Here is a 20,663-nt window from a genome sequence, read left to right as displayed (position 1 = left end):
AGAGGCCATTCAGCCCAGCAGGTCTCTGCCGATGTTTATGCTACACAGAAGGCTCCTTCCATTCTACTACATCTCAAATCAATATATCCTTTAATTCCTTTTCCCTCATGCACTTATCTAGCTTCTCCTGAAATGCTTCTACGTTTTTTGCCTCAACCACTCCATGTGGTCGCGAGTTCCACATTCTCACCACTCTGTGTGTTCTTCCTGTGCTCTGGTAAATACCAGGAGCTCAAGCTGCTGTCCCTTGGAGCTTCACTCGGTGTTGGGATTTCTCTGCAGGCGATATCCCGGCCTTCGTTAATATTTATCTCTGTCAGCCGATAACTCCTAGGAGCTGCACACAGCCTACTGATTTGAAAACTGTGCGAGTTCCAGAACGTTTTGTCATCGCAGGCATGGAAGAGAGCTGGCCTGGCTTCCATTCACAGACACATACCAACAGCTGTTGTCAGAGTGCTCAGAGGCGTCCTGTGTTGTGAAAGCCTTGGGGAGGACTGATTGTGAGCTCATGCGCTAATTAATTTGTTTGCTTATGTGATAATTAACCCTCTCCTGCCTAATGATTTAGGTTGATTAATAAACTAGGAGATCAGTGCAGTAATTTACTCCATAGGCTACAAGAAGGACGGGTTGCATCTAAACTAGAGGGGCACTAATATCCTGGCTGCAAGGTTTGCTAGCGTCACTCGGGAGGGTTTAAACTAGTGTGGCAGGGGGGTGGGAACCAGAGCAGTAGGACAGCTAGTGAAATAAATGAGGAGGACATAGTAACTAAGGCCAATAGGACTAAGAGGAAGAGCAGGCAGGGAGTTGTTGCTGAGCACAGCGGGAATGGTGGGCTGAAGTGCATTTGTTTCAATGCAAGAAGCATAACAGGTAAGGGAGATGAACTTAGAGCTTGGATTAGTACTTGGAAATATGATGTTGTTGCTATGACAGAGACTTGGTTGAGGGAAGGGCAGGATTGGCAGGGCGGCACAGTGGCGCAGTGGTTAGCACCGCAGCCTCACAGCTCCAGCGACCCGGGTTCAATTCTGGGTACTGCCTGTGTGGAGTTTGCAAGTTCTCCCTGTGTCTGCGTGGGTTTGCTCCGGGTGCTCCGGTTTCCTCCCACATGCCAAAGACTTGCAGGTTGATAGGTAAATTGGCCATTAGCAATTGCCCCTCGTACAGGTAGGTGGTAGGGAAATATAGGGACAGGTGGGGATGTGGTAGGAATATGGAATTAGTGTAGGATTAGTATAAATGGGTGGTTGATGGTCGGCACAGACTCGGTGGGCCGAAGGGCCTGTTTCAGTGCTGTATCTCTAAAACTAAAAAAACTAAAATGTTCCAGGCTTTAGAAGCTTCTGGCGGGATAGAGGGGGATGTAAAAGGGGTGGGGGAGTTGCATTACTGGTTAAGGAGAATATCACAGCTGTACTGCGGGAGGACACCTCAGAGGGGTCATGCAGCGAGGCAATATGGGTGGAGCTCAGGAATAGGAAGGGTGCAGTCACGATGTTGGAAGGTTTACTACAGGCCTCCTAACAGCCAGCAGGAGGTAGAGGAGCAGATATGTAGACAGATTTTGGAAAGATGTAAAGGTAACAGGGTTGTAGTGGTGGGTGATTTTAACTTCCCCAATATTGATTGGGACTCACTTAGTGCTAGGGGCTTGGATGGGGCAGAATTTGTGAGGAGCATCCAGGAGGGCTTCTTGAAACTGTATGTGGATAGTCCAACTAGGGATGGGGCCATTCTGGACCTGGTATTGGAGAATGAGCCCGGCCAGGTGATCGAAGTTTCAGTGGGGGAGCATTTCGGGAGCAGTGAACATAATTCCATAAGTTTTAAGGTCCTTGTGGATAAGGATAAGAGTAGTCCTCGGGTGAAGGTGCTAAATTGGGGGAAGGCTAATTATAACAATATTACGCAGGAACTGAAGAATTTAGATTGGGGGCAGCTGTTTGAGGGTATATAAACATCTGACATGTGGGAGTCTTTCAAACGTCAGCTGATTAAAATCCAGGACCAGCATGTTCCTGTGAGGAAGAAAGACAAGTTTGGCAAGTTTCGGGAAGCTTGGATAACACGGGATATTGTGAGCCTAGTCAAAAAGAAAAAGGAAGCATTTGTAAGGGCTGGAAGGCTAGGAACAGATGAAGCACTTGAGGAATATAAAGACAAGAGGAAGGAACTTAAGCAAGGAGTTAGGAGGGCTAATAGGGGTCATGAAAAGTCATTGACAAACAGGATTAAGGAAAATCCCAAGGCTTTTCATACATATATAAAGAGCAAGACGGTAACCAGGGAAAGGGTTGGCCCACTCAAGGACAGAGATGGGAATCTATGTGTGGAGCCAGAGGAAATGGGCAAGGTACGAAATGAGTACTTTGCATCAGTATTCACCAAAGAGAAAGACTTGGTGGATGATGAGCCTAGGGAAGGGAGTGTAGATAGTCTCAGTCATCTCATTATCAAAAAGGAGGAGGTGTTGGGTGTCTTGCAAAGCATTAAGGTAGATAAGTCCCCAGGGCCTGATGGGATCTACCCTAGTATACTGAGGGAGGCAAGGGAAGAAATTGCTGGAGCCTTGACAGAAATCTTTGCATCCTCATTGGCTACAGGTGAGGTATCAGAGGACTGGAGAATAGCCAATGTTGTTCCTTTGTTTAAGAAGGGTGGCAAGGATAATCCAGGAAATTATAGGCCGGTGAGCCTTACGTCAGTGGTAGGGAAACTATCAGAGAGGATTATTCAGGACAGGATTTACTCCCATTTGGAAACAAACGAACTCATTAGCGAGAGACAGCATGGTTTTGTGAAGGGGAGGTCGTGTCTTACTAATTTGATTGAGTTTTTTGAGGAAGTGACGAAGATGATTGATGAAGGAAGGGCAGTGGATGTTATCTATATGGACTTTAGTAAAGCCTTTGACAAGGTCCCGCATGGCAGACTGGTACAAAAGGTGAAGTCACACGGGATCAGAGGTGAGCTGGCAAGATGGATACAGAACTGGCTCGGTCATAGAAGACAGAGGGTATCAGTGGATGGGTGTTTTTCTGAATGGAGGGATGTGACTAGTGGTGTTCCGCAGGGATCAGTGCTGGGACCTTTGCCTTTTGTAGTATATATAAATGATTTGGAGGAAAATGTAGCTGGTCTAATTAGTAAGTTTGCGGACGACACAAAGGTTGGTGGAGTTGCGGATAATGATGAGGATTGTCAGAGGATACAGCAGGATATAGATCGGTTGGAGACTTGGGCGGAGAAATGGCAGATGGAGTTTAATCCGGACAAATGTGAGGTAATGCATTTTGGCAGGTGGGAGGTATACAGTAAATGGCAGATCCCTTAGGAGTATTGACAGGCAGAGAGATCTGTGCGTACAGGTCCACAGGTCACTGAAAGTGGCAACGCAGGTGGATAAGGTAGTCAAGAAGGCATTCGGCATGCTTGCCTTCATCGGTCGGGCATAGAGTATAAAAATAGGCAAGTCATGCTGCAGCTGTACAGAACTTTAGTTATGCCACACTGAGAATATTGCGTGCAATTCTGGTCGCCACACTACCAGAAGGACGTGGAGGCTTTGGAGAGGGTACAGAAGAGGTTTACCAGGATGTTGCCTGGTCTGGAGGGCATTAGCTATGAGGAGAGGTTGGATAAACACAGATTGTTTTCACTGGAACATCGGAGGTGGAGGGGCGACATGATAGAGGTTTACAAAGTTATGAGTGGCATGGACAGAGTGGATAGTCAGAAGCTTTTTCCCAGAGTGGAAGAGTCAGTTACTAGGGGACATAGGTTTAAGGTGCGAGGGGCAAAGTTTAGAGGGGATGTGCGAGGCAAGTTCTTTACACAGAGGGTGGTGAGTGCCTGGAACTTGTTGCCGGGGGAGGTGGTGGAAGCAGGTACCATAGAGACGTTTAAGAGGCATCTTGACAAATACATGAATAGGAAGGGAATAGAGGGATACGGACCCCGGAAGTGCAGAAGGTTTTAGTTTCGGCAGGCATCAAGATCGGCGCTGGCTTGGAGGGCCGAATGGCCTGTTCCTGTGCTGTACTGTTCTTTGTTCTTTGCACATGTGTACACTCACGTACACTCATGCACACACACATATACACACACTTTAGCATGCACACACGCTTTCAATCTCACATAATTGCAAGTGTATGCATATCTCTTTCTATGTGTACAAATATATCTTTATCATCCTACACACCGATACCACAATTATTGCAAAACAGTGTATGCTATATGTATCTGGATGGTATTTGTGTATGTGTATCAGAGTGTACATTGTTTTAAAAAGCTGCGGTGGCTATCACTGGCAAGGGGATAAGGTCAGGGCCTCTGGCTTAGAGCATTTGAATAAGCTGAATTCCATAAAAATTGTTTTCTGGTATTTTTCCTGATACCATGGATTGAATTCCATTTCTTGGTCTATTATCCTTTAAAAACCATACAAGAGTGACCTTGAGTTTACTTCCATTGGTTTACCAGCTATATTACAATCTATTAAAAAATCTTACATCTGTGAACATTTCCTGACAACATTTCTATTATAAATTCCTATGTCCACATTTATGTGCTAATGTAAGCTTGTCACACTGTACACAAGAAGGAGTTCTAACCAGGGATCTGACTCACTGGTGGATTCCTAGTGGCTGTCAGCATTGAGAGGAGAGGTGGGTCAGACAACACGAGAGTGATGCAATCAGTAATAGCAGTTATGTTTATAATACTTTTTATTCATTCATGGGATGTGGGCATCGCTGGCCAGGCCAGCATTTATTGCCCATCCCTAATTGCCCTCGAGAAGGTGGTGGTGAGCTGTCTTCTTGAACCGCTGCAGTCCATGTGGGGTAGGTACAGTCACAGTGCTGTTAGGAAGGGAGTTCCAGGATTTTGACCCAGCGACAGTGAAGTAACAGCGATATAGTTCCAAGTCAGGATGGTGTGCGGCTTGGAGGGGAACTTGCAGGTGGTGGTGTTCCCATGTATTTGCTGCCCTTGTCCTTCTAGTTGGTAGAGGTCGTGGGTTTGGAAGATGCTGTCTAAGGAGCCTTGGTGCGTTGCTGCAGTGCATCTTGTAGATGGTACACACTGCTGCCACTGTGCGTTGGTGATGGAGGGAGTGAATGTTTGTAGATGGGGTGCCGATCAAGCGGGCCGCTTTGTCCTGGATGGTGTCGAGCTTCTTGAGTGTTGTTGGAGCTGCACCCATCCAGGCAAGTGGACAGTATTCCATCACATTCCTGACTTGTGCCTTGTAGATTGTGGACAGGCTTTGGGGAGTCAGGAGGTGAGTTACTCGCCGCAGGATTCCTACTTTCCGACCTGCTCTTGTAGCCACGGTATTTATATGGCTACTCCAGTTCAGTTTCTGGTCAATGGTAGCCCCTAGGATGTTGATAGTGGGGGATTCAGCGATGGTAATGCCATTGAATGTCAAGGGGAGATGGTTCGATTCTCTCTTGTTGGAGATGGTCATTGCCTGGCACTTGTGTGGCGCGAATGTTACTTGCCACTTATCAGCCCAAGCCTGGATATTGTCCAAGTCATACTGCATTTCTACACGGACTGCTTCAGTATCTGAGGAGTCATGAATGGGCATGTATGTAAATGCATGGAGTGTGTTAAATGTTTGTCGCTCCTCTAAATACATTGGCCAAAATTTTATGGCCCACCACAGGAGCGGGCTGGTGAGGGCGGTGGGTACCGCTCCCGACGCCTTCCAGCCCCCGCTGCAATTTTACGAGGGGTGGCAGTGGTGAGAAAGGGCCCGCTCGCCCCTGGCCCATCAAGGCCCTTAAGTGGCCAATTAACTGCCACTTAAGGGCCTCCTCCCACTGCGGCTCAGTCCCCCAGAACGCTGCCAGGTAAAGCCTGGCAGCTTCCTTGCAGGCTGGGGGGGGCCCTCTTGATCATTGACCCTATGCCCCACGGAGGGCTGCCCCCAAAGCCCCACCCACCCCCACGGAAAGAAAGTTACCCCCCCCCCCACCCAACTGACCCCCCCCCCCCCCCCCCCCTTTGCCTTGACGGGGCCTGACCAATTGTCCCTGGCGAGGCCCCAAAAACCTACCTGTCTTCCGATGCCATCGTCCCACTGGGTTGCAGTCCTAGCATTAGCAACCGCATTGCTGGGACTGAGAACTGCCAGCCACTGATTAGCCGGCAGCTCCATTAGGTGGGACTTCCTGCCTCAGAGAGGTGCAAGTCCCACCTAACGTAAAATTCCGGTCATATATTTGTATTTGTGATTACTTCTCGGAGCGTATTGCTGTGTCTGCTTCACACTCTCTTCCTGTCTAGCTCTGTTTCTATTGGCGTTTCTCTGTCTCTCTAACTCACAGGTGAAAACAAATTTGGCCTCCCATCTCAAAACACCCCATCCCACACTCTCACGATTGGTACATCCTCCAGGCTTAGTGCCTTCTCACGGCCAATTGGAAAGGGAACAGACTTGTAAGGCTGGATTTCCCGGTCCTGTGGAGACAGAGTTGGAGGAGAGGGGAGCCAGGAAAATTGGGGGCAGCTGCATCGGGACAGCTTCCCGACGCATTCCCGCCCCTGGGGGACTTCCCTAGGGACTGATGGGGAACACTTCAAGGAGGCGGGCAGCCAATTGTTCGAAATTAAGGCCATACGTAGGGACCATTTTGAACCAGTGCGGTATTTTTCAGATGCAGCTGCGCACCCACCACCCACCACCCCCCCCCCACATCCCATCGTGTGCTGAGGCCACTGGATGAATCAAAGTGGTCTCCCGGTGGCAGTCCAGGGGGCCAATGAAGCCTGAAGCTTCATGCCGCAATGGCGGGGCAACGGGGATTAAAGGCCCCCAGCCCCATCTGTGAATAGGCCTGCAAAGGGGTTTCACCTCCATCCTGATGGCCCTACCAGCTTTAGGAGTTTTCAGTGCAGCCCGTGAGAATGCCTCCATATTGAGGCGCCCTCGCGGTCCCAACCTGCCTCTCCCAGTGAAGCTGCCAGGGCTCCAGATTGTGGGCCCTCTGGGCCTGCAGCATCGAGAACCCTCCCACCATCTTAATAGGATCCTTAATAGGACAGCAAAAGCGGAGGTGGACAATTAAGAGGCCACCTCCTGGAAAATTGCATTGCCAGACTCACTGCCAACAAGTTGTAAGCTCGGGATCTCCATTTGGTCCCGACATTGGGATCCCAAAGCCTGTGGGAAATTCCAGCCCTTTTCCTTTTTATAGCTAATAAATGAAAGTTTTCAAAGAAAATAAAGAAGAAAACACAATCTTTTTAAAGCCCCTCTGATTTTTCTCCCGGATGTTGCTCGCAGCAGTGTTTTGTAGATTGATCTTCATTTCTTGGAGACTCCAGAACAATCCTGGAGAGTTGGCAACCCCATTCCAAGGACTGCCTGATGCAATTCTCAGGTAAAATGGGTGTCTTGTCTAAAACAAGCAGCAGGTTACTTGAATATGTACATGGGGATCTAGACTGGTTGTAAGATCCTGAATTGCAATTTGTGTCTCTGTCTCTGTATCTTCCAGGTGTCAGTAATTAGAAAGATTTTCAACCAGTGGCAAAACACTGGTGATAATTGGAGGCAAAATTCAACAGATTTCTTTTCAAAGGTTTACATTAGGATGAGCAAAAACTCTTGTCTATCTCTGTGTATTTCTCCCTTTCTGTCTCCCGTATCTCATTAACTCTGTCTCCATGTTCTTACTTTCTCAAAGGTGAGAATGTTTATATTTCTATCAATAGAACACCCCTTGCTAATCAAATAATAATTAGAGGCTTTCTGTTTGCTTTGAAAATTGCTTTATTGTTTTTCTTGGAAAGCACTCCAATTAGATTGAGGAAAAATGCTTTGGACAAAGGATCTGTGGGGAAATATGATAGATTCCCACCAAAACTTCAATGGAAGTCTGCCACAAACATGGCTAGAACCTGGTTAAGTTGGGACCTCAGTTTGTACCCAGGTTTCTATCCCTCACAAAGGAGCCTACACCTGCCCCTTACTAGGCCACAGATGTAAGGGGGAATGGATCTGGGCAGTGAGTTGGAGCATTAGAGGTTCCATGGCTTGTACCTACTTAGGGAGTCTGTGTGAGACCAGGCGTACTGGTAGTTACAGGACCCAACTGGAGTCTTAGGCCAGGATTGTAGCCAGACACTCAAGATGAATGACAATTACGTTATTTTATCTGTGGGAACACCTAAATCTTTCTTTTGGTGGAGAGGGCCTGGCAAACACTGCTCAGGATTTTTAAAAGGATTTCCCAGTCTTTTTGTATGGCAGGGAGGCACACTTGACCATTGATGCAGCCATCATCGGAACCTCCTCCAACCCTCCAAGTTTTGGCAAGGTCGTTGACAGAGGCCAGATGAGGCAGGTCTCAGCTTAACGCGCTTTCCTTTATTTATAGATTATCTGTAATTTGAACAGCTAAAACTATAGCAGTTGTGTAATTGGTATAGCCTGTTATGTTTTCTCTCACTTTCTCTCTTGCTCTTATACACATCTCTCTCTGTATATTATAAAGAACAGCAGCCCTTGTGTGTGTTATAGGGGCATAGGGGATCATATAAATAAAGTTAGGTGATTAGCAGATCTTGTATGTATTTGAGAGAATTTAAACTCCTGTTCGTAATATGGGACCCTACATATATTGTAGAGAATTACTGCCACTGACACAGGCAGGATAGGCCAAATGGCCTTTTTATGTGCTGTAGGATTCCATCATTCTATGATTAATTTTCCAGAGTGACGTATTTTTAAGTGCCTGACTTGCCCATAATATTGCTGAGTGCTGTGTATTTTGTTTTCCTTCAGCAACTGCAAATGTCTGCAATGTGGTGCTGATGAGGCACAGTGAGCTGGAGGAAGGGATCTCTGTGTTGGACGCGGACGGAAACGTCATTGGATCCTCCAGGGTCGCTGCCAGACACGTGCGTGTTTGACTCTATGGTTTTGTTTTGTTTCCTCCCAGTGTTTCTCCCCACTATCAGTGCAAACTGACCTTATCTGACTGCCAATTCTGCTAACTTTCACATCCCCTATTTCCTTCCTAAGGTAGGAATATGGGATTAGTGTAGGATTAGTATAAATGGGTGGTTGATGGTCGGCACAGACTCGGTGGGCCGAAGGGCCTGTTTCAGTGCTGTATCTCTAATCTAAAAATCTAATCTAATCTAAACCTCTCTAGCTCTCTGCCTTTAAGCCACTCCTTAAAACCTAACTCTTCGAACAGAGTTAATGCTTCAGGTCAGTTTTCTGACGAGAGGTCACCGACCTGCAACATTAACTGTTTCTCTTTCCACAGATGCTGCCTGACCTGCTGAGTATTTCCAGCATTTTCTGTTTTTAATTCAGATTTCCAGCATCCGCAGTATTTTGCTTCTATGCTAATATCTCCTTATGTGCTTTGGTGTCAAACTTTCTCTGATAACACTCGTGTGAAGCACCTTGGGATATTTTACTGCTTTAAAGGTGCTATATAAATGCAAGTTGTTGTTAATGAAATTTGGATATCTCATCCATTGCTGCACCTGCCTCCATTGTCCCATTTACAGTTTGGAAATACCTAAACTTGAGTAGCTTTTTGAACCCTTTCCTCACACTTTGGTCAGTAGTACAAGAGGTAGCTGATCATCCAATCTGCAAACTGCCTCATCTCTTGCTACCAACCTCTCTACCTTGCTACATCGCTTTAGTGTCATCTGTGGCTCAGTGGTTAGCACTTTTTCCTCTGAGTCAGCAGGTTATATTCCACTGCAGAAACTTGAGCATTTAATCAACGTAGACACTCCAATGCAATATTGAGGGAATGCTGTACATTCAGAGGTGCTGTCTTTTGAATGAGATGTTAAACTAAGACCTTGTCTGCCCCCTCAAGTGGATGTAAAGAGAGCAGAGAGTTCTCCCCAGTGTCCTAGCCAATATTTGTCCCTCATCCAACATCACTAAAATAGATTAGCTGGTCATTCTCTTTGTTGAGCTTGCTGTGCACAACACTTCAGATATTACTTCATTGTCTGTAAAGTACTTTGGGAAATCCTGAGGTCATGAAAGGCACTAGAGGAAGACAAGTCTTTATTTTGTTTCCTTTCTTTTTCTTGTCTCTATTTTATCAACAGAGTCCCTGGTCATTGCTTATTCTATTCTGCCTAAACTTCAAATACCTCTGCAGCCTCACTGTGTTAAAAATAAGGGAACGTTTCTGTAATCTCAGTGGGGAGTGGTGCTCACAAGGAGCATATCTTGGGACACCAGAGGTGCACAGTCCATTCATTCAAATAAATGGATTAGAAGTGGAGGGGGGGAGCGGGGGTGCGGGGGCTACACGTCAACGTCTCTCAATACCTATTCTCCACTGGAAGCATTCCAGAACACTCCCTCAACATCCGCTCCCCGTTGGGAGCACCATATTGAGGAACACTCTCTAAAGATCTGCTATCCACTGAGAGCACAACATTGCAGAACTTTCCCCCAAGTCTGATTGCCCCCTTCTCCGACACAAACAGGACCTCAAACCTGTAATGTCCTCGCCTCCCTCGGTGTTACCAGGTATATTATGCATGATCCATGACTTCTGCAGCCCTGGAGAGGAAGTTTAGTCCACCACTTCCTTTGGCTAAAAATGTGGATTATGTAGCACATTATTATCTTGCCTGCACATATTTATGTCTTAAGAAAAGTACAACAGCAGCATTTAATTTTTTTTAAATAGTACAAGTTTAGAGACTGGCATTTAAACATAGTAAATACTGGAAACGCTCAGCAGGTCAGGTAGTACTTGCGGGAGAGAGTTATGAACCCCCGATATCTTAGAGTAATGGTTTCTTTTGAAAGATCTTTGATCTGAATCCTACCTTCCACTCTCCACAGAGGCTGCCTGACCTACTGAGTGTTTCCAACATTTTCTGTTTTCATTTCAGATTTCCAGAATCTGCAGTATTTTGCTTTTTGTTTCTCAACTTACAGTACCAGCTGAGGAGGAGAGAAGACAGCAGAGAAAAGAGAAGGCAGCAGAGCAGGAGCTGAAGCAGGGACTGTAACAGAACTGGAAAGGGAGACCTGAAGCAGCTAGCCATCCAACCCTTAGCAAGCCAACCAGCCCACAGTGAGCCAGCCCATAGCTAGCCAGCCAGACAATCCACAGCTGATCAGCCAGCCAGCCACAGCCATCGACCAGCTAATAGTCAGGACCAAGCAGCCAGGCTGCTTGAGACCACCAGCAGAAGCGGAGGGCTCATGATCCCGAGCTTATGGGAGCAGGTTTTTTTTAATTTGTTCTTGGGATGTGAGTGTCGCAGACAAGGCCAGCATTTATTGTCCATCCCTACTTGCCCTTGAAAAGGTGGTGGTGAACCGCCTTCTTAAACTGCTGCAGTCCATGTGGTGTAGCTACACCCACAGGGGTAGTTTGGTCATCACAACAGCAGGAGAACTAGCAGGAGAGTTGGAAGTTTGCAACTCACAGTTAGCTGATTGTGGAAGTCTTACTGACTGTCTTTATGATTAAAAGATTTACTGTAAGCACTCTTTCTGCTTTTTGATTCTCGTATCCCTATTGCTGCTGTTGGTGCTACTGCTTAGGATTACCAACTCTGCTTCGACACATATTCCAGAAGATTATCACATGACTTCCAGCCTCCACACACCCACACTCCCACCATTGGCTGCCCTTCAAGTACATGTTTGAGATGCACTCCCTTTCAGGCGAACTTTTTTAGCTAGGACTTGGCAAACCCAACAAGAGAAGGGGCAGTTCTGGACTTAGTTTTAGGGAAAGAAGCTGGGCAGGTGGAAGGGGTATCAGTGGGAGAGCATTTTAGTGGTAGTCATTGTAGTTCAGTTAGATTGAGAGTAGTTGTGGAAAAGGATAAAGATAGACCAACCGGGGGAAGGCCAATTTTACTAAGTTGAGATGTGATTTGGTAAAAGTGGACTGGAAACAGCGACTTGAACATAAATCACTGTCAGAGCAGTGGGAGGTATTCAAGGAGGAGCTAAAGAGGGTTCAGAACAAATATGTTCCCACAAAAAATGGTAGGACTCCTAAATCTAGGACCACACCCACCCCCACACCTCACAGAGGTCAAAGAGCAAACAGAGTAGGATAAGACAAAAAAAAGGATATTTATACCTGGTGCCAAAAGCTTAATGCTGCAGAAAATCTAGAGGAATATTAAAATGCAGGGGTGAAGTTAAAAGGGAAATTAGGAAAGAGAGAGAGCATAAAACAATATTTGCAAATTGGCAAGTCATGTTGCAGCTGTACAGAACCTTAGTTAGGCCACACTTAGAATATTGCGTGCAATTCTGGTTGCCACACTACCAGAAGAACGTGGAGGCTTTGGAGAGGGTACAGAAGAGGTTTACCAGGATATTGCCTGGTCTGGAGGGCATTAGCTATGAGGAGAACTTGGAAAAACTCGGATTGTTTTCACTGGAATGACGGAGGTGGAGGGGCGACATGATAGAGGTTTACAAAGTTATGAGCGGCATGGACAAAGTGGATAGTCAGAAACTTTTTCCCAGGGTGGAAGAGTCAGTTACTAGGGGACATAGGTTTAAGGTGCGAGGGGCAAAGTTTAGAGGGGATGTGCGAGGCAAGTTTTTTACACAGAGGATGGTGAGTGCCTGGAACTTGCTGCCAGGGGAGGTGCTGGAAGCAGATACGATAGCGACGTTTAAGAGACATCGTGACAAATATATGAATAGGAAGGGAATAGAGGGATACGGGCCCCGGAAGTGCAGAAGGTTTTAGTTTCGGCAGGCATCAAGATCGGCGCAGGCTTGGAGGGCCGAATGGCCTGTTCCTGTGCTGTACTGTTCTTTGCTCTTTGTTCTTTATTTGCAAGAAAAATCAAGAAAAACCCAAAGATGTAAGGAGGCGATGGCGTAGTGGCAATGTCACTGGACCAGTGACCCAGAGACCCAGGGTATTGCTCTGGGGGTTCAAATCCCACCATGGCAGATGGTGAAATTTGAATTCATGGCAGCAGAAAGGCGCAGTGGCTAGCACCTTAGCTTCACAGCTCCAGCGACCCGGGTTCGGTTCTGGGTACTGCCTGTGTGGAGTTTGCAAGTTCTCCCTGTGACTGTGTGGGTTTCCTCTGCGTGCTCCAGTTTCCTCCCACATGCCAAAGACTTGTGGGTTGATAGGTAAATCGGCCATTGTAAAAATAATTGCCCCTAGTGTAGGTAGGTGGTAGGAGAATTGAGGGAAGGTGGTGATGTGAGAGGGAAAAATGAAATTAATGTAGGATTAGAATAAATGGGTGGTTGATGGTCAGCACAGACTCGGTGGGCTGAAGGGCCTGTTTTGGTGCTGTATGACTCTATGTTTCATAATTGCATAAAGAGCAAAAGGGTAACCATGGAAAGAGTAGAGCCAATTAAAGACCAAAAGGCAACTTGTGTGTGGAGGTGGAAGACATGGACATAGTTCTTAATGACTACTTTCGGGGGAATTTTATGCTGTCCCCTGTGGCAGGTTTGGAGGCAAGGAGAGCATATAATTGGGTGGGATCATGGCGGAGGGTGGTGGGGGGTTGTGGGTGACCTGCCACCTTCCTGCCGCCACCAAAATTAAGTGCAGGGTGGGAAGGCCTGTGAACGGCCTTCCCGCCCCGCCGTCAATTGAGGCCCTGGTTGGCCTGCAGCTCTCAGAGGGTGGGAATTCCATTGATCCCGTGGAATGCCCGTGCTGTCCAGTTAAGTGCCTAATTGACAGTTGATTCGATGGACTTCCCATAGAAGAGGCAACGTGAGGTTCTTGGCATCGCTTGTTCCGGGCCTTGAGACCTCCCTCGCCCAGATAAAATCTGTCTATTTCAGAAAAGAAAGGGGCGAAGCAGCCATTGTAGTTAAAGAAGAGGACTGTGATATGTTGGATGGGAGAAACATAGCAAGGGAGGAAATATTAAGTTGCTCAGCATCTTGGAACGTGGATAAGTCACCAGATGAAATGTATCCCAGGTTACTAAGGAAAGCAAGGGAAGAAATAGTGGAAGCTCTGACCATCATTTCCCAATCCTCTCTGGCTACAAGCATGGTGCCAGAGGACTGAAGACTGTTAACATTGTATCATTGTTTAAAAAGGGAGGAAGGGATAGCCTGAATAATTATCGACCAGTCAGCCTAACCTCAGTGGTGGGCAAATTATTGGAAAAAAGTCTGACAGAAGGTATAAATCACCATTCAGAAAGGCAGGAATTAATCAAGGACAGTCAGCATAGATTTGTTAAGAGAGGGTCATGTCTGACTAATGATTGAATTTTATGAGGAGGTAATAAAGAGGTGAATGAGAGTAGTGTGTTTAATGTAGTCTACATGGATTTAAGCAAGGCTTTTGACAAAGTCCCACAGTGCAGACTGGTCAGAAAATTAAAAGCTCATGGGGTCCAATCGAAAGTGGCAGGTTGGATCCAAAATTAGTTCAGTGGCAGGGAGCAAAGTTTTGTGGTTGACAGGTGTTTTTGTGACCCAATGGCTGTTTCGTGTGGGGTTCCATATTGGGTCCCTTGCTGTTCCTGGTATATATCAATGATTTAGACTTAAATGTAGGGGCATGATTAAGAAGTTTGCAGATGATATGAAAATTGTTGTGTGGTTGATAGTGAGGAAGAAGCTGTAGACTGCAGGAAGGTATCAAAGGACTGGTCAGGTAGGCAGAAAAATGGCAAATGGAATTCAATCCAGAGTAGTGTGAGGTAATACATGTGGGGAAGACCAACAAGGCAAGGGAATACACAATAATTGGTAGGATTCTGAGAGTGTAGAGGAACTGAGGGACCTTGGGTACATGTCCAGGACTGGTAGATAAGGTAGTCAAAAAGTCATACGGGATATTTTCCTTTATTGGCTGAGCACTAGAGTATAAGAGCAGCTAGAACTGTATAAAATAATAGTTAGACCGCAGCTAGAGTACTGCGTGCAATTCTGGCCACCGCATTACAGGAAGGATATGATCACACTAGAGCAGGTAGACATTTATAAGAATGTTGCCAGGAATAGCAGATTTTAACTGTGAAGAAAGATTTGATAGGCTGTTGTTTTCTTTGGAACAGAGGAGGCTAAGGAGTGATTTAATAAAAAAAGAATTACGAGCGGCCTTCATTGGGCTGAATTTTGTGTGCCCGCCGCCTAAAAAAACGGCGGCCTGCATGTCACGGAGCCACCGTGATTCTAAGTGCAGCGGCTCATTTAAAGAGCCAGGGCAGGCCGCACTCACCTAGATCATGCGGAGGGAGCGGCTGTCCGTCCTTGGCAATGGCATCAGCTGCCTGTGTGCAGGCACTGACACCATTTTTAAAGGGCTGTTAGCCTACCAGCTAAGTTAAATATTTAAAGGTAAAGTGAATTAAAATAAATAAATAATTTTTTTTGCCCCCTCTTCCACCTCCCCAATAACAATTAATTATTTTCCCTTTCCCTCACAAAACACTTATCATTACCATATGACCTTCTCCCCCCCCCAAACTGCACAAACATTCAACTACAACCCTTCCCACCATCCCCATACCCATGACGTTAATTTGACCCCATTCCCACCGCCCCACCCCCACACTGATAAACCTGCCTTCTCCCCCCCCCGCCTCCCTACCAGTGTAGCGCCTCATTTCCCAGGGCAGGGATCCGAAGGTGCGGGAGAGCCGGCCACCGGGCTGAAGATCACAGCGGGGCAACAGGTGGCGACGTGACCCTCATTAATTCATTCATTTTAATTTATTTAAATATTCAATTTGGGGTCCTGTCGCCGAGCGGCATTGGGCCGCCACGAGGCCTTGCCGCCGTTGGAAATATCGGGCCGGGCCCTCTCGGTGTCCGGGTCCTTGGCTGCCCTCTCCCAGAGGCATCTTCAGGCCTCCCCCCCCATCACGGAACCCGACGCCTGCAGGAGAACAAAATCCAGCCCATAGAGGGATAAGAAGGACCTGTTTCTGTTAGCAGAGAGGTCAGTAACTAGGGGACATATATTTAAAGTAATTGGTAGAAGGATTAGGGGGGAGTTGAGTAATTTCTTTGACCCAGAGGGTGGTGGAGGTCTGAAACTCACTACCTGAAAGGGTGTTAGAGGCAAAAAACCCTCACTGCATTTAAAAAAACACTTGGATATGCACTTGAGGTTCCGTAACGTACAGGGCTATGCACCAAGAGCTGGAATATGATTGGATAGCTCTTTTTCAACAAGCGTGGACTTGATGGGCCAAATGGCCTCCTCCTGCATCCTAAATCTTTCTAAGCTTAGCGGCCAAATAGCAAAAAGGCACCCGATTAGGTAACTCTTGAGTGGTCGTCAAACAGCCATTTCCCCCCATTTCCAGTATCTTTTATAACTAATGAACTAAAGAAAATGAAGAAATGCAATTTTTTTAATGCTGTGATTTTTCTTCCTGGGGTGCCCTTGGAATTAATCTTTAATTCCTGGTACCCCCAGGACAATCCTGGAGAGTTGACAACCATACTTTTGCATCTCATTCTGTGCACAGGGGAGAAATTCCACAGCAATTTCAGCGACCATGAATTGGCAGAGCACTGGGTGGGGCCCTGCTTTTGTGGGTCAAAAACTATCAGGAGCTCAGCCTATTGTTGGTACAGAGAGGGCTTGTCAAGAAAAAATTAAACAAAGTTATAGAGAATTAAAATTACTGCAGGAATAAGGTGGCAGTGCTGGCTTCACAGGCAGCCTGTGACTAATCAGATGAAAGTCTCTTCTTTCTGCAGACTGTAAGTACAATGAGATTGAATCAGAGTTCCCAGTAAGTGCTATTCCACAGATAGTAACTAAATAGCATTATATTGACTTTCAAATGGTTAGATATGACAGCTGGAACTGGAAATAAAAATGTCATAGTAGGAAGGTACTCTACTGAGGTACTGGACCTAAAGTATATTGATGGGGACAGTGTAGAGGAAGCTTGACTCTATGTCTAACCCATGCTGTACCCGGCCTGGGAGTGTTTGATGGCACAGTGTAGAGGGAGTTTTACTCTGTCTCTAACCGTGCGGTATCTGCCATGGGAGTGTTTGATGGAATACTAGTTGGTTGAAATAGGCAGTTGTTTTGTTCCTCAGCACTAGTGCCCTCATATAATTAACCACAAGCTCATAATTGAAGGGAGAAAAGAGCCAACAGAGTAATTTTTATATAAGAAAAATAATCACAAAAAAACAGCATTGTCAGCCTCGCAGCAGGTCAGGTCACAATTGGCTTCAAGGGAGTCTGGGTATAGTGACTACTCGGTTTAAGTATATTTACTGAAATTATGTTTTTGTATTTTGCAGGCACTGATGGAGACTGCCATGACTAGAATAGTCCTCCCTATCCCTATCCTGGTGCTACCCCCAATTATTATGTCACTGCTGGAGAAGTAAGTGTTGATGTTGTGTCCCATTGTTATTTTGATTGTTTCTACTCCTCTTCTGCAGGCGCTGACCCTGTTGGGATTCCGTGCTCTCCCCTGTCCTCTGGTGCCACATGTATTTGTCTAGACAGTGGCCCAGAATTCTGCCGGAGCTGCTGCTCCTCCAATGGGCCTAGCAGCGGTACCCTTTACCCTTATTGTTGGTTCAGCATTCCAAGTGTAGACGGGATTTCCAGCAGAGTGGTGGCATATCCCAGGAAAAAATGTGAGAGGCTGGCCAGGAATGCAATGTGATAGTCTAGTCTGGAGGGAATAAAGGTATGGATAAGAGTTTCAGCAGCAGATGAGCTGAGGCAGGGGTGGAGTTGCACTATGTAACGGAGGTGGAAATAGGCGGTCTTACTGATAATGTGGATATGTGGTCGGCAGCTCATCCCGGGATTAAATATAACACCAAGGTTGCGAACAATCTGGTTCAACCTCGGCCAGTTGTCAGGGAGAGGGATTGAGTTGGTAGTTAGAGAACGGAGTTTGTAGTGGGCCCGAAGCCAATGGCTCCAGTCTTCCTAATATTTAATTGGTGGAAGTTTCTGCTCATCTACTACTGGATGCCAGACAAACAGTCTGATGATTTAGAGACAGTGGAGAGGTCGAGAGAGGTGGTGGTGAGGTAGTGCTGGTTGTTGTCATCAAACTGATGCTGTGTTTTCAGATGATGTCGCCAAGGGGCAACATGTAGATGAGAAATGGGAGGATAGATTCTTGGGGGGTCACCAAAGGTAACAGTGCAGGAGTGGGAAGAGAAGTCATTGCAGGTGATTCTCTGGCTGTGCTTAAATAAGAATGGAACCAGACGAGTGCGGTCCCACCCAGTTGGATGACTATGTAGAGCCGTTGGAGGAGGATGGTATGGTCAAAGGCTACAAACAGGTTAAAAAATGAAGAGAGATCATTTAACTTTGTCACAGTTGTATAGGATAGCATTTGTGATTATGCTAAGAGCTGTTTCGGTCTGTGGCAGGAGCAGAAACCTGATTGGAAGGATTCAAACATGGAGTTCCAGGAAAGATGGGTATGGATTTGGGAAGCAACAACGTGTTCAAGGACTTTGGAGAGGAAAGGAAGGTTGTAGATGGGGCAGTAATTTGCAAGGACAGAGGAGTCAAGGGTTTGTTTTTGAGGAGAGTATCAGTAAATATGGGAACCAGGAGGGGGAAGTTTGATAGTCAGTAGTTTAGTGTGAACAGGGTCGAGAAAGGAGGAAGTAGCTCTCATGGACAAGATAGGATGAGGGAAGATAGGAGAGAAACTAGGGAATGTTACAAGGTTAGGGCTAAGGCAGGGGGAAACTTTAGAGGAGATATGAAGAGAGACTGGATAGGCTAGGGTTGTTTTCCTTAGAGGAGAGAAGGCTGAGGGGGGACCTGATTGAGGTATACAAAATTATGAGTGGCATAGATGGGGTAGATAGGAAGAAACTTTTTCCCTTAGCGGAGGTGTCAATAACCAGGGGGCATAGATTTAAGGTAACGACCAGGAGGTTTAGAGGGGATTTGAGGAAAAATGTTTTTACCCAGAGGGTGGTTGGAATATGGAACATATGGAAGGGGTGGTAGAGGCAGGAACCCTCACAACATTTAAGACGTATTTAGATGAGCACTTGAAACACCATAGCATAAAAAGCTACAGGCCAAGTGCTGGAAAATGGGATTAGAGTAGATAGGTGCTTGATGGCCGGCACGGACACAATGGGCCTAAGGACCTGTTTCTGTGCTGTATAACTCAATGACTCTATTTGGCCCAGTGAGCTAGTGGAATGAAGTGAAGTAACAGAGGCAGCTAATCGGATGGTCTCAGTCTTAGTAACAAAGAAGTCCCTGAGTTCTTTGCACCTGTTTTTCAGTGGTGAGGGTGGAGGAGACAGGGGAGAGGAGTTTATAGCAGAGAAAAGAAGCTGGGTTGTGTTGTTCAAATCCCTCATGGCCTTACCCCTCCCTAACTCTGTAACCTCCTCCAGCTCTACAACCTGCCAAGGTCTCTGTGCCCCTCCGATTCTGGCTTAGTGTGTATCCCCAATTTTCATTACTGCACCACTGACAGCCATTTCTTCAGCTGCCTAGGCCCTCAGCTCTGGAATTCCCTCCCTAAATCTCTCTACCTTTCTCTTCCTTTAAGTCATTGCTTAAAACCTACCACTTGTCACCTTCCTTCATATCGCTTTTTGTGACTTGCTGTCAATTTTTGTCGAATTTCGACCCTGTGAAGTGCCTTGAGACATTTTACTGCATTCAAGGTGCTATATTAATGCAAGTTGGTGTTGGGTGGCAGTGCCAGCTTGTCCACTCTAGAGAGCAGTTAAAAGTTACCAATGCTACTGTGGATCTGGAGTCACATATCGGCCTAGAACAGGACGTAAGGATGACAGGTCTCCTTCCTAAAGGGCAATAGTGAACCAGTTGAGTTTTTACTTCTGTTTCATGTTATTTTTACTGAGAAGAACTTTTTATTTCCATGTTTTTTTAAACTGAATTCAAATTCTGCCACAGTGGGATTTGAACTGCCATTCTCTAGATTATTAGATCACATCTCTGGATTACAGTTGCAGTAACATAGCCACCAGGCTACCATACCCAGTACCCTCTTTCACTTTGCACTTTCAAAGAAAAGGAGAGCGATTATTATACAGGTGGATTCAGGCCAAGGTCATCATTTATGGAGCACGATTTATTGTTATTTAGTATGTGGCAAGAGTATTTGGAGCAAGTCTGACTTTTTGGAAATTATACCACACTTAAAATACCTTCCTCAAGACCTTCTGGTTGAGTTCGTCAGAGGCTATGATAATGAATTGTACTTGGTATTTTGGAGGGAATGGGCTCCACTGGCTGGCTGAATGAGCTTTTCCCATTCCTTATTAACTTTCTCTTTAAATGTAAACTCACTGAGAGCTGCTATAATAGTGATAAATTTAGACATCTCCAGCATGTTCTTTGCATCAGACAGCTTTCACTTGCTAATAAACACCTCAACCTGCAGCTCGGCTGTTTGTTTAGCACATGGAAGTGAATTAGAAGCGTAAACGTAAATGTACCTCGCCCACGAAAATACCCTCAGCTAAATGTCATGTTGCACTGGTGCACTTCACCCTTCGACACACCACTTGCCAATTTACAACACAGAGTCACACGTACAGACGCGCAGTCCCAGTCGAGGGGATTGAGAAAAGTTCATGCAGCCAAATGTATTTACTATGGTGAAGGGTTCACATGCCAGGGAACACAAGCTTAAAAAGACAAGGAATGTAAGAGTAA

The 20,663-nt window shown here is 46.2% G+C and overlaps 1 protein-coding gene across 2 annotated transcripts in view; it reads left to right on the top strand.

The window, feature by feature from the left end:
- Positions 1 to 20,663, top strand: part of LOC137367738 (sideroflexin-5-like) — a 297,384-nt gene that overhangs the window by 152,786 nt on the left and 123,935 nt on the right. For both annotated transcript variants that reach the window (XM_068028670.1, XM_068028669.1), the window contains exons 11-12: positions 8,810 to 8,925; positions 17,273 to 17,358. In XM_068028670.1, coding sequence (XP_067884771.1) covers positions 8,810 to 8,925; positions 17,273 to 17,358 — 202 coding nt within the window. The remainder of the gene's footprint in view (positions 1 to 8,809; positions 8,926 to 17,272; positions 17,359 to 20,663) is intronic.

Source organism: Heterodontus francisci, chromosome 1 (genome assembly GCF_036365525.1).
Source record: "Heterodontus francisci isolate sHetFra1 chromosome 1, sHetFra1.hap1, whole genome shotgun sequence".
Lineage (NCBI taxonomy): Eukaryota > Metazoa > Chordata > Chondrichthyes > Heterodontiformes > Heterodontidae > Heterodontus > Heterodontus francisci.
The sequence above is the reverse complement of the archived record's forward strand: the minus strand, read 5'-3'. Positions and strand labels throughout refer to the sequence as shown.